The 14,293-nt window shown below is 40.3% G+C and overlaps 1 protein-coding gene across 3 annotated transcripts in view; it reads right to left on the bottom strand.

Annotated features, from left to right (window-relative positions):
• The window catches only part of LOC150083270 (secretory carrier-associated membrane protein 1-like), a 202,693-nt gene that overhangs the window by 175,111 nt on the left and 13,289 nt on the right, over positions 1–14,293 (bottom strand). For all 3 annotated transcript variants that reach the window (XM_090377142.1, XM_090377143.1, XM_090377144.1), the window contains exon 2: positions 6,296–6,394. In XM_090377142.1, coding sequence (XP_090233268.1) covers positions 6,296–6,394 — 99 coding nt within the window. The remainder of the gene's footprint in view (positions 1–6,295; positions 6,395–14,293) is intronic.

Below are 14,293 nucleotides of genomic sequence, written 5' to 3'. Positions count from 1 at the left end.
CCACTGCCGTTATTGGCACATGCCTCATACAGACACTACTGCGACTAATGGGGGGAAAACCTGGAGACTACCATAAAACAAATACATTTTGACATTTTGTATACATTATACTTCCCATATTCATAATCTGGATCCCTTATATCTGAGTGACACCACGTCTCTGAAATCGCAACACTGTTTACATTTTGCATCTTGACTACCACTTTAAATTCCTCCAATTTATTTACTATACTCCTAGCAGTGGTGTACATGCAGGTATACATGCACCTGTCCTTACTCTTAGATACCCAAACAGAGCCCATGTATTTACTTGTTCCATTATGACTCCAGCAGTTCTAGAAATTCCTAGCACCTTGCTTCCCAGGCTGCTGTTCATTCCTATAGAAGCAGTGCAAGAATCACTTTCACCCCTGCCTGCAGCCATTGTTAATCTATTAGTCGGCGTATCTCCCCCACGCTAGCGGTTTTCCAACCCATCTAACACTGCCTCGATAGCTTCAGCAAATATTCTTGCACCCTTTCTTATTTAAGGGTATCCCATCCCTGTAGAAGTGGTCTCTCCTGTTAATTAGCATTAGCATAGGCATATGATGCAAGAAAGCAAGCTTAGGCAGCATCAGCCAAAAAAAAACCAAAAAAAAAAAAAAAAAAACTCATTTCACCCCTCTTTTCATTCGAAATACCTATCCAGCTGAGCCTTAAATTTATTTAGGCTATCAACTTGCACACCAACGGCTGGAAGTCTGTTCCACCAACCAACTACCCGCTGGCTAAAGGCAAATTTCTGCACATCTATCCTACATCGGTCTTTCTTCAATTTGAATTTATGCCTTCTCAGGTGACTATTCTGAGCAAGAGGAAGAATCCCATCAGCATTGAGCATGTTCAAACCATTCAAGGCTTTATACACCTCTATCAGATCATGTCACTGGTGCCTATTCTCCAGACACTGTAATTTGCAAAACTTAAGCCTTTCTTCATAAGAGCAACCATTTGTTCCATTCACTAATCTTGTTGCCCTTCTCTGTACTTGTTCCAGCAGCACTTGTTTCAGTCCATCTGCTCAACCTTTCCAGATTCTGATGCAGTAGCATACTGTCACTACTGACAGCATGCTACTGCAACAGGATCTGGACCTTAACAACCCTGCCAAACTTGTATCATCTGCAAACTTGGACATTAAGCTTGATATACCATCATAAATATCATTTATAAATACAGAAAACAACAATGGACCCAACACTGAACCCTGAAGGACTCCACTAATAACATTAGACCATGATGAGCAGTGTCCATTGATTACCACTCTCTGTCTTCTCCCCCTCAACCACCCCTTTATCCATAGCAGCAATTTGCCTCCAATGCCACACTGCTCCAATTTGTGCAGCACTCTTCCATGTGCAATAGTATCAAAAGCCTTTCTAAGATCCAAATATATAATATCAGTTATTCCCTGCATTCAGTTCTTTTGTGACTGCACCATAGTATCCAACCAAATTGGTCAGGCAAGACTTTCCTTTAACAAAACCATGCTGTGTCCGAGCTATAACTAAAGACTTGTCTAGATGATCCTGCACTGCCTCTTTAACCAGTGCCTCCATTAATTTTCCTGGAACAGAAGTGAAACTCACAGGTCTATAATTACTAATGTCAGCCTTTGATCCTCCTTTCTGAATTGGGGTCACATTTGCACATCTCCAGTCGATGGGTACCTCCCCTGAGTCCAAAGAAGCTCTCATAATTATGGCTAAGGGTTTGCTTACTTCCTTTGCTGCCTCCTTTAATATAACTGGATAGATCCCATCCACCCCAGGTGCCTTTCTTGTGTTTATCTTCAACAATTTCTCCTCCACTTTGCTCTCAGTTATTACAAGATTCTCTAGCTTACTGCTAGAGTTGAATACACCTCTGGCATTCCCCTCGCTGAATAACTCCTCATGTGTGAATGTAGATGCAAAATACTCGTTTAGTTTGTTAGACACCTGAGCAGGATCATCAACAGTTGAACGATCAATATCCAGTGGACCGATCTGATTCATCTCTTTCCTTCTAGAGTTTACATAGGTAAAGGACTCTTTTCTGTTTTTCTTTGCATCCTTTGTCAAGGATATCTCATAATCTGCCTTAGCTTGTCTAATCTTCTTTGTGACTTGGTTACAGACCAGCTTATATCTATTATAAGCTTAAATGTCACCCATTAATTTATATGTATCCCATGCATTTTTCTTCTCTGCCATATGTCTCATTAGTTCATCTGACATCCATTTAGGCCTAAACCCTGAACAATATTTCTTAGTTGGAATGTAAAGCCTAGTAGCTTCCAAGATAAATTCGTTGAATGCTTCCCATTTTGAATTTGCTGCTGGTAACATCATCAGTTGGTCCCACTGTATAGAAGTTAAATACAGTCTCAGACCATCGTAGTCGCCTTTACAAAAGTAAAAACCATTCCTTTTACTCCAGATGATAATTACCTCTTTGAGTAAATCCCACTTCAGCACACTGTGATCACTGCCACCTAGCGGTTCCTTTATCTGCAGATTCTTAATGCACGAAGAATCACTACTGATAATCAAATCAAGAGTATTACTCCCTCTACTTGTCTCCCGAACATGCTGATGTAGTAGTAGTAGTGGCATGTGATGCAAGAAAGCAAGTGTATGAGCTTATGCAGCATCAGAAAAAAAAAAAAAAAATCACACCAATTTCCTCCAAATGCCTGTCCAGTTCCTCCTTAAATTTATTTAACCTATCACTTCCTCAATGACAGATGGAAGTTTGTTCCAGCAATTAACCACCCGCTGGCTAAAGGCAAATTTCCACACATCTATTCTACATGTCTTTTCTTAATTTGAATTTATGGCCCCTTAGGTTCGTAATCTGAACAAGTGGAAGTATCCCATCAGAATTCAGCGTGCTCAACCCATTCAAGGCCTTATACACCACGCAGGTGCCTAGTCTCCAGCCACTACATTTTGCAGAACTTAAGCCTCTCTTGGTAAGAGGATCCCTTCATTCCCCTCACCAATCTTGTTGCCCTTCTCTGTACACGTTCAAGCAAATCTACATCCTTCCTAAAATGAGGCCTCCAGACCTGTACACAGTACTCAAGGCGTGGTCTGACCATTGCCTTATACAGAGGGTCAATCACCTCCTTTTCCCTGCTAGCAAAATTCCTATATATCATTGACAAAACCCCATGACCTGCCCTGGCAGCCCGTCTGCATTGCTCAGAAAACTTCATATCTGACTGCACAATTATTCCCAGGTCTTTTTCATTTTCTACCACCTTAAGTGTAGTACCACAGAGTTGGTACGTTTCTCTGGGGTTACTTCTATCCATAGGCAGTACTTTGCATTTGTCAAGGATAAACTTCAGTTGCCACTTCTTAGCCCATCTGCCCAAATTTTCTAGATCCTGTTGCAGTAGCATACTGTCATTAACAATCCTATCATCTGCAAACTTCGACACTAAGCCTGATATACCTTCATCAATATCATTGATAAATATACAAAACAACAGAGGACCCAAACATTAGTCCACAAAGAGCAGCACCCATCGATTACCACCCTCTGTCTTCTCCCACTCAACCATCCTTTTATCCATTGTACCAACTTACCCTTAATACCATTCTGCTCCAATGTGTACAGTACTCTTCAATGTACAACATTATCAAACGCTTTCCTGAAATCCAAATATATGATATCAAAATTATTTTTTGCATCCAGTTCCTTTGTAACCACATCATAATATCCTATCAAATTTGTCAGACAACACTTCCCCTTCACAAATCCATGCTGTGTCTGAATTATTGCTGCAGTCTTGTCTAGATGATCCTGCAATGCATTCTTTAACCGGTGACTCCATTACTTTATCCAGAACAGAAGTTAAACTAACTGGTCTGTAATTATTTGTGTCATCCTTCGATTACCAATTCACAAAGTCCAAGACTGGACCTCCCCTGAGACCAAGGATGCTCTCATAATTATGGCTAAGGGTTTGCTTAGTTGCTTTGCCACCTCCTTTAATATAACTGGATAGATCCAATCCACCCCAGGTGCCTTTCTTATGTTTAACTTCAACAATTTCTCCTCCACTTTGCTCTCAGTTATTACAAAATCATTCAGCACCCTGCTACAATTTGATAACCTTCTGCCATTTTTAAACCTTAATAATTCTGCATGTGTGAATGTAGATGCAAAATACTCATTCAGTTTGTTTGCTATCTAAGCAGGATCATCAACAGTCGAACCATCGATATCAAGTGGACTAATCAGATTCATCCCCTTCCTTTTAGAGTTTATATAAGTAAAGAAATCCTTTCTGTTTTTCTAAGCATCCTTTGCCAAAGATTTCTCGTAGTCTGCCTTCGCCTGCCTAACCTCCTTTGTCACCTATTACAGATCAGCTTATATCTGCCATAGGCTTCTGAGTCGCTTGATAATTTATATGCAACCCATGCATTTTTCTTTTCTGCCACGAGTCTCATTAGTTCATTTGATAATCATTTAGGCCTAAACCTCGAACAATATTTCTTAATAGGTATGAAACTTTTAGTAGCTTCCACGATTAATTCCTTGAATGCTTCCCACTTGGAATTTCCAGTTGGTAACACCGTCAGTTGATCCCACTGTACAGAATTTCAAAACTGTTTGATACCACTGTACGCACCTTTACCGAAGCAAAAACCCTTTCCTTTACTCCTGAAGGTAATTATATCCTTAAGTTAATCCCACATCATGACATTGTGATCACTGCCACCTAGTGGTTCCTTTATCTGCAAATTCTTAATACACAAATGATCACTGCTGATTACCAGATCAAGAGTATTATCCTCTCTGGTTGCCACTCATACATGCTGCTGCAGAAAACAATCATCCAATAAATCCACAAAAGCCTTGCTAGTGTGTGAGTGACCAACCCACAAATTCCAGTCAATATCTGGGAAATTAAAATCCCCCATTATAAGACTCTCTGATTTACTGGCCTACTCTATTTCCCCGTACAGTTTCTTATTATACTCATCAGAGTCATTAGGCCTATAGCACCCTCCTACTCTCAATTTTGATCTCACAATACTTATGTCACACTAAACTGACTCGACACTGCACTGTCCAGTGATGTCGGCTGGCTTCACTTCCTTGGATTTTATGTGTTTCTGAACTAATAAGATAACCCCTCCTTCCTATCCTGTCTATCCTTTCTGTACACATTGTACTCCCCAGATTCAAGTTCTGCATTCCTTATAGCTGTGTGACACCACATCTCTGATATCCCAACAATCTGCCTTTGATGTTTTGAGCAATACCTCAAATTCGTCAAATTTATTTACCAAACTTCTAGTATTGGTGTACACGCAAGTATACATGCACCTGTTTCTATTGTTAGCTACCCTAACACAACCTATGTGTTTACTTGTATCACAATGACTCCGAGCGGTCTCTGAAATACCCTGCATCTTGTTTTCCAGGCTGCTGCTCATTCCAATAGAAGCAGTGCAAGAATCACTTTCACCTCTGCCAGTGGCTACTGGCAATCTATTAGTCCTTGTATCCCCCCAAGCTAGCAGTTTTCCAACACACCTAACACTGCCTCCATGGCATCAGCAAATATTCTTGCACCCTTTCTATTTAAGTGTATCCCATCCCTATAGAAGCAGTCTCTCCTGTTAACAAGTACAGACCAGGCTGAAAAAAATTCTACCCCTTGAGCCTTGCACAATCTTTCCAGGGCCGAATTGATCGACAAGGCTCTAATCATATATTCCCTCCTATCGTGTCTGGGCAGAATTGCAGACACTTTCAAATTCAACCCTAATTCATGGCCTTTTTTTCAACAGTGACCTGTACTTGTTAATAATAAGCACAGACCATGCTGAGAAAAATTCTATCCCATAAGCTGTGCACAATCTCTCCAGGGCCGAATTGATTAACAAAGCTCTCATCATGTACTCGCTCCTATCATGTCTGGGCAAAATTGCAGACACTTTCAAATTTAATTCTAATTTGTGACTTTTTTTCAACATTGACCTGTACTTGTTAAGTAATTCCAGAGATCTTCTACTCTTAATGTCATTAGTGCCAACGCTCTACATGATCAACTTTTGTCCCTGGCAGACAAACTCTGGTCCTGTTCTACCTATCCTTTTTGCACAATATATTTCCCGTTTCCCTGACAATAGAGTCACAAGCAACAATTAGTTCCTGTGGGACCAGCGCATTCTGCCTTTGGGATTGCTGCTGCAGTGCCTGATGATCAAGTGTAATAATAACCAAAATAAACAATATACTTAACTGTACTGAGGGTGGACTGATGAGAATTAATGCTAAAAGGATTATAACCATCTAATGCATCTTTCTTTGTCTGACCTGTAACTTGTATAACAGATGAATCCTAGAAGAAATAACATAAAAAAAAAAATCATATATTACATTTTATAAAAAAGAAAATAAATTTTTGTGCCATTTTAAATAGGGATTTATTATATTCAAATAGTTTGTACAAAATTTATAACTTTCTCTCTCTCTCTCTCTCTCTCTCTCTCTCAGTATGTTTTATTTCAATTTTAAATCTTAAAAATGTTTAGACTTTTTAAAAAAGTTAAATATCTTGTTCACATTTTTCTGGAATGGCTAAAAAAAAAAAAGCCAAATTTGTAGAAAGTATAAACTGTGGGCTCCTAAACTTTACTCGTTTAATAATAATAATAATAATTATCATCAAAGAGTTCCTCAACCAATAATAGTAAAGAAACATAACAAGCACCACACACACACCTGATACTAGTGCAGGAAAACACCCAAAAGGAGAAAAAGGAGATGATGATGATGATGATAATAATAAGTAGTTATAATGCTGAACCAGCAATATTAGCATTAGCATTAGTAGAGGCATTTGATGCAAGAAAGCAAGCTTATGCAGCATCAGCCAAAAAAAATAAAAATAAAAAATAAATAAATAATTAAATAAATAAATAACCACCCTCTGTTCATTCGAAATACCTGTCCAGCTGAGCCTTATTTAGGCTATCAACTTCCACGACAAAGTTTGGAAGTCTATTCCACCTTCCAACCACCCGCTGGCTAAAGGCAAATTTCCGCACATCTATCCTACATCTGTCTTTCCTCAATTTGAATTTATGCCTTCTCAGGTGATTATTCTGAGCAAGAGGAAGAATCCCATCAGCATTGAGCATGCTCAAACCATTCAAGGCTTTGTACACCTCTATCAGATCACCTCGCTGGTGCCTAGTTTCCAGACACTGTAATTCGCAAAACTTAAGCCTTTCTTCGTAAGAGCACCCCTTTGTCCCATTCACCAATCTAGTTGCCCTTCTCTGTACTCGTTCCAGCAGCTCTACATCCTTCTTGAAATGAGGCCTCCAGGCCTGTATACAGTACTCTAGGTGTGGCCTGACCATTGCCTTATACAAGGGAATAATCACCTCCTTATCCCTGCTAGAAAAATTCCTATATATCATCAACAATACACCATGAGCTACTCTTGCAGCCCGTCTGCACTGCTCAGAAAACTTCATATCTGCCTGCACAACCACCACCAGGTCCCTTTCATTCTCTATCACTGTCAGTGTAGTACCACAGAGTTGATATGTTGCTCTGGGGTTGCTGTTTTCCATATGTAGTACTTTACATTTGTCAATGTTAAACTTCATTTGCCACCTCTCAGCCCATCTGCTCAACTTTGGTTTGAGCAGCTGAGAGCTTGAGGGGCCCATCAAGCTCTCAGCTGCCCACACCAATGCCAGAGCTTGCACTTGGTCATCGCGCAACACAGCGGCAACCCCCAAGGCAGAATGCGCTGGTCCCAAAGGAACTAGTAGTTGTTGGTGACTCTATTGTCAGGGAAACGGGAAACATGCTTTGTAAAAAGGATAGGTGGAACAGGACCAGGGTATGTCTGCCAGGGGCAAAAGTTGATGACGTTGTAGAGCGGATACCATCTTTTAAGGGCACAAAAGGTGATATAGTTGTACACGTTGGCACCAATGATATTAAGAGTAGGAGACCGGCGGAATTACTTGACAAGTACAGGTCACTGATGAAAAAAAGCCGTGAATTAGGGTTGAAATTGAAAGTGTCTGCAATTCTGCCCAGACACGATAGGAGGGAGTATATGATGAGAGCCCTGTCAATCAATTCGGCCCTGGAAAGATTGTGCAGGGCTCAAGGGGTAGAATTTTTTTCAGCCTGGTCTGTACTTGTTAACAGGAGAGACTGCTTCTACAGGGATGGGATACACTTAAATAGAAAGGGTGCAAGAATGTTTGCTGATGCTATCGAGGCAGCGTTAGGTGGGTCGGAAAACTGCTAGATTGGGGGGATACAAGGACTAATAGATTAACAGTAGCCACTGGCAGAGGTGAAAGTGATTCTTGCACTGCTTCTATTGGAATGAGCCGCAGCCTGGAAAATAAGATGCAGGATATTTCAGAGACTGCTGGGAATCATTGGGGTACAAGTAAACACATGGGTTGTGTTAGGGTAGCTAAGAAAAAGAACAGGTGCATGTATACTTGTGTGTACACCAATGCTAGGAGTTTAGTAAATAAATTTGATGAATTTGAGGTATTGCTCAAAACATCAAAGGCAGATATTGTGGGGATTTCAGAGATGTGGTGTCACACAGATATAAGGAATGCAGAACTGGAATTTGGGGAGTACAATGTCTACAGAAAGGATAGACAGGATAGGAAGGTAGGAGGGGTTATGCTATTAGTTAAAAAACACATAAAATCCAAGGAAGTGAAGCCAGTCGAAATCGCTGGACAGTGCAGTGTCGAGTCAGTTTGGTGTGACATAAGCATTGGGAGATCAAAATTGAGAGTAGGAGTGTGCTATAGGCCTAATGACTCTGATGAGTATAATAAGAAACTGTTCGGAGAAATAGAGTGGGGCAGTAAATCAGAGAGTCTTATAATGGGGGATTTTAATTTCCCAGATATTGACTGGAATTTGGGGGCTGGTCACTCACACAGTAGCAAGGCTTTTGTGTATTTATTGGATGATTGTTTTCTACATCAGCATGTTCGGGAGGCAACTAGAGGGAGCAATACTCTTGATTTGATTATCAGTAGTGATTCTTCGTGCATTAAGAATCTACAGATAGAGGAACCACTTGGTGGCAGTGACCACAGTGTGCTGAAGTGGGAGTTACTCAAAGAGGTAACTACCATTAGGGGTAAAGGGAAGGGGTATTGCTTTCGTAAAGGCGACTACAATGGACTGAGACACTATTTAAATTCTATACAGTGGGATCAAGTGATGATATTGCCAACAACAAATTCAAAATGGGAAGCATTCAAAGAACTTATCTTGGAAGCTACTAGGCTTTACATACCAACTAAGAAATATTGTTCAAGGTTTCGGCCTAAATGGATGTCAGATGAACTGATGAGGCATATGGCAGAAAAGAAAAATGCATGGGATACATACAAATTAACACGTGACACAGACGCCTATGATAGATACAAGTTGATCTGTAACCAAGTTACAAAGGAGGTTAGGCAGGCGAAGGCAGATTACGAGAGATCCTTGGCAAGGGATGCGAAGAAAAACAGCAAAGAGTTCTCTACTTATGTAAACTCTAGAAGGAAGGGGATGAATCAGATTGGTCCACTTGAGATCGATGGGTCAACTGTTGATGACCCTGCTCAGGTAGCTAACAAACTAAATGAATATTTTGCATCAACATTCACACATGAGGAGTTATTCAGCGAGGGGAATGCCAGAGGTGTATTCAACTCTAGCAGTAAGCTAGAGAATCTTGTAATAACTGAGAGCAAAGTGGAGGAGAAATTGTTGAAGATAAACACAAGAAAGGCACCTGGGGTGGATGGGATCTATCCAGTTATATTAAAGGAGGCAGCAAAGGAAGTAAGCAAACCCTTAGCCATAATTATGAGAGCTTCCTTGGACTCAGGGGAGGTACCCATGGACTGGAGATGTGCAAATGTGACCCCAATTCACAAAGGGGGATCAAAGGCTGACACAAGTAATTATAGACCTGTGAGTTTAACTTCTGTTCCTGGAAAATTAATGGAGGCACTGGTTAAAGAAGCACTGCAGGATCATCTAGACAAGACTTCAGTTATAGCTAGGACAAAGCATGGTTTTGTTAAGGGTAAGTCTTGCCTGACCAATTTGATTGGATACTATGATGCAGTCACAAAAGAACTGGATGCAGGGAATAACTTTGATATTATATACTTGGATCTTAGAAAGGCTTTTGATACTGTTGCACATGGAAGACTGCTGCACAGATTGGAGCAGTGTGGCATTGGAGGCAAATTGCTGCTATGGATAAAGGGGTGGTTGAGGGGGAGAAGACAGAGAGTGGTAATCAATGGACACTGCTCATCGTGGACTAATGTTATTAGTGGAGTCCCTCAGGGTTCAGTATTGGGTCCTTGATTGTTTTCTGTATTTATAAATTATATTGATGATGGTATATCAGGCTTAATGTCCAAGTTTGCAGACGATACGAAGGTTGGCAGGGTTGTCAAGGACACTACTGACACTATGCTGCTGCAACAGGATTTGGAAAGGTTGAGCAGATGGGCTTCGAGGTGGCAAATGAAGTTTAACATTGACAAATGTAAAGTACTACACATGGGAAACAGCAACCCCAGAGCAACGTATCAACTCTGTGGTACTACACTGACAGTGGTAGAGAATGAAAGGGACCTGGGGGTGGTTGTGCAGGCAGATATGAAGTTCTCTGAGCAGTGCAGACGGGCTGCAAGAGTAGCTCATGGTGTATTGTCAATGATATATAGGAATTTTTCTAGCAGGGATAAGGAGGTGATTATTCCCTTGTATAAGGCAATGGTCAGGCCACACCTAGAGTACTGTATACAGGCCTGGAGGCCTCATTTCAAGAAGGATGTAGAGCTGCTGGAATGAGTACAGAGAAGGGCAACTAGATTGGTGAATGGGACAAAGGGGTGCTCTTACGAAGAAAGGCTTAAGTTTTGCGAATTACAGTGTCTGGAAACTAGGCACCAGCGAGGTGATCTGATAGTGGTGTACAAAGCCTTGAATGGTTTGAGCATGCTCAATGCTGATGGGATTCTTCCTCTTGCTCAGAATAATCACCTGAGAAGGCATAAATTCAAATTGAGGAAAGACAGATGTAGGATAGATGTGCGGAAATTTGCCTTTAGCCAGCGGGTGGTTGGTAGGTGGAACAGACTTCCATCCCTTGTCGTGGAAGTTGATAGCCTAAATAAGTTTAAGGCTCAGCTGGACAGGTATTTCGAACGAACAGAGGGGTGAAGTGGAAGTGGTTATTTTTATTTATTTATGTTACTGTTTTTTTTTTGGCTGATGCTGCATGAGCTTGCTTTCTTGCATCAAATGCCTCTACTAATGCTAATGCTAATGCTAACCTTTCCAGATCCTGTTGCAGTAGCATAGTGTTAGTAGTGTCTTTGACAACCCTGCCAACCTTATTATCATCTGCAAACTTGGACATTAAGCTTGATATACCATCATCAATATCATTTATAAATACAGAAACCAATAATGGACCCAATACTGAACCCTGAGGGACTCCACTAATAACATTAGTATTAGTATTTAGTATTAGTAACGGCTGCATGGTGCAAGAAAGCCTATGGCTTATGCTGCACCAGCCAAAAAAAAAAAAAAAAAAATCCGAACAAAACAATGATAAAAACAAAGCAAAAAAAAAAAAAATAAATAAATAAAATAAATAACTAAATAATAATAATTAATAAATAAAAAAAATAAAATAAAAAATAAATAAAAAGGAAATTAAACCTATCATCCTATGCGCTTCCCTTACCCGAAAGTACTATCCAGATGACCTTTGAATTTCCCCAAACTGTCGGTCTCTACCACCCATGAAGGCAACTTATTCAAGTAATCTATAACTCGCTGGCTAAAATAAAACTACCTGCAGTCCAATCTAAACATTTCCCCCCGTAACTTGAATTTATGTCCCCTAGTTCTAGCATCATTTATAATCTTGAAAATTTTGTCCTCATTCATTTTACTGATGCCTCTCAGAGCCTTAAACACCTCAATCAAATCTCCTCTAAGGTGTCTAGTTTACAAACTCTGCAACCCACATATTCGAAGTCTTTCTTCATAAGGATGCCCTTTTGCCGATCTCACCAGGCGAGTTACCCTTTTTTTGCACCCTTTCAAGAAGCTCGATGTCTTTCTTTAGGTGCAGTCTCCATACTTGAACACAGTATTCCAAGTGTGGTCTAACATAAGCCTTATATAATGGGATTATCACGTCCCTATCTCTACTTGCAAAAGTTCGATAGATCATCGATAGGACACCATGGGCCTTCCTTGCAACCTGTTTACAATGCTCAGAGAATTTCATGTCTGACCGTATCTTAACACCCAAGTCCCTTTCCTCCAGTACTGGGTTTAGTTGAACTCCACCAAGTGAATAAGTTTTTTTGGGATTACTGTTTCCCAGGTGTAATACCTTACACTTTGTTGGATTAAAGCACAGCTGCCATTTTTCTGACCATTCCGGAAGTCTATCTAGGTCTCTCTGAAGAAGCTCAGCTTGACAGTGATCATTAACTACTCTACCAATTTTAACATCATCTGCAAATTTAGACATCACGCTCCCTATCCCTTCATCAATGTCATTTATGAAAATTAAAAACAGCAGTGGCCCTAATACTGACCCTTGGGGAACCCCACTTCTTACATCAACCCAATCTGAGGAATAGCCATTTATCACAACCCTCTGCCTCCTGCCCTGAAGCCATCCTTCTATCCATCTAAGGATTTTCCCAGTGATTCCAACCTGTTCCAGCTTATAAAGCAACCGCTCATGTGGGACTGAGTCAAAAGCTTTGCTGAAATCTAAATAAACAATGTCGAAATTATTCCCTAAATCCAGCTCGTGAGTGACCCTTTCGAAATAGCGAACCAGATTTGTTAAACATGATTTTCCCTTTACCAAACCATGCTGAGTATCCTTGAGAATTTCAATTCGACCCAAATGATCCTGAATTCCACCCTTGATCATTGCCTCCATGATTTTCCCTACTACTGAAGTCAGACTGACAGGTCGATAATTTCCAACTTCACTTTTAGAGCCACCCTTATGTATGGGAGATACATTTGCACTTTTCCAATCCAAGGGAATCTCCCCAGAGTCTAATGATGCTCCCATAATTAGCCTCAATGGTTCAATGCACTCGCTTGCCGCCTCTCTTAAGATTATAGGGTATATTCCATCAACTCCAGGAGCCTTACTGGTCTGTAGGCTCGAAGGTTTTTTCATTAAATAATCTTGCGAAATTTCAATATCATTAATTACATATTTTTTAACTTCGCTCCCACAATTTCCCATTGCCACAAAAGGCTTTTCATTTGTAAATATCGATGCAAAATAACTGTCGAGTTCATCTGCAACGGCAGCTGGTGTATTTATTACTATCCCCTTTCCCTTACGTAAAGGTCCAATCTGGTTTGTCCTGCTCTTCTTGGCATTTATATATGTGAAGAATTCTTTATCCCCCCTCTTTGCTCTGTTTGCTAGTGATTTCTCATAAACTGCCTTTGCCTGTCGAATCTTTTCTGTGGCTCTATTACACATCACCTTGTAGCTGTTATAGGCTTCAGAACTTTTTATTGCTCTGTAACCTTTCCATGCCACCTTTTTCTGCTCAAGTAATGTGGCAACTTCACTATTCATCCAACTTGGAAGCCTTCTCGTGGAGTATTTTTTTAATGGTATATACGCATTCAAGGCATCTGTGATTAATGTTTTAAAAGCTTACCACAGTTCAATTGTATTCATTCTCTGCGCGATATCTACCCAGTTAATAGAGGCCATGTAGTACCTTAAGGCATCGTAATTTCCTTTTCAGAAATTAAAACCCATTCCTTTGCCTTTTACTTCTGCTACCTCTCTCGTCATCATCCACTGTAGAACTCCGTGATCACTTCCTGCTACAGGTTCCTCTACTGTCAGCCCTGTTATATTATCTGATTCATGTGTGATGATGAGGTCTAAGATATTCTTTTCTCTAGTACTTTCCCTGACATGTTGATACAAATAACAGTCATCTAGTTGATTTAAAAATTTTGTTCCCCATGTCGAGTTTCCTTCCCATTTACTCCAAACCATTAGAGGCAAATTGAAATCCCCCATAATAAGGCATTGATGCTTACTTGCCCATTCCATTTGCATGTAGAGGCTTTTTTCATAATCTTCACAATCACCTGGTTTGTAGATTACTCCTACTCGCATTATACCTTTATTTCCAACTAT

This window comes from Mastigoproctus giganteus, chromosome 7 (assembly GCF_048544385.1).
Source record: "Mastigoproctus giganteus isolate SK-2022 chromosome 7, ASM4854438v1, whole genome shotgun sequence".
In the NCBI taxonomy this organism is placed as follows: domain Eukaryota; kingdom Metazoa; phylum Arthropoda; class Arachnida; order Uropygi; family Thelyphonidae; genus Mastigoproctus; species Mastigoproctus giganteus.
This window is presented reverse-complemented; position numbering and strand designations above follow the sequence as displayed.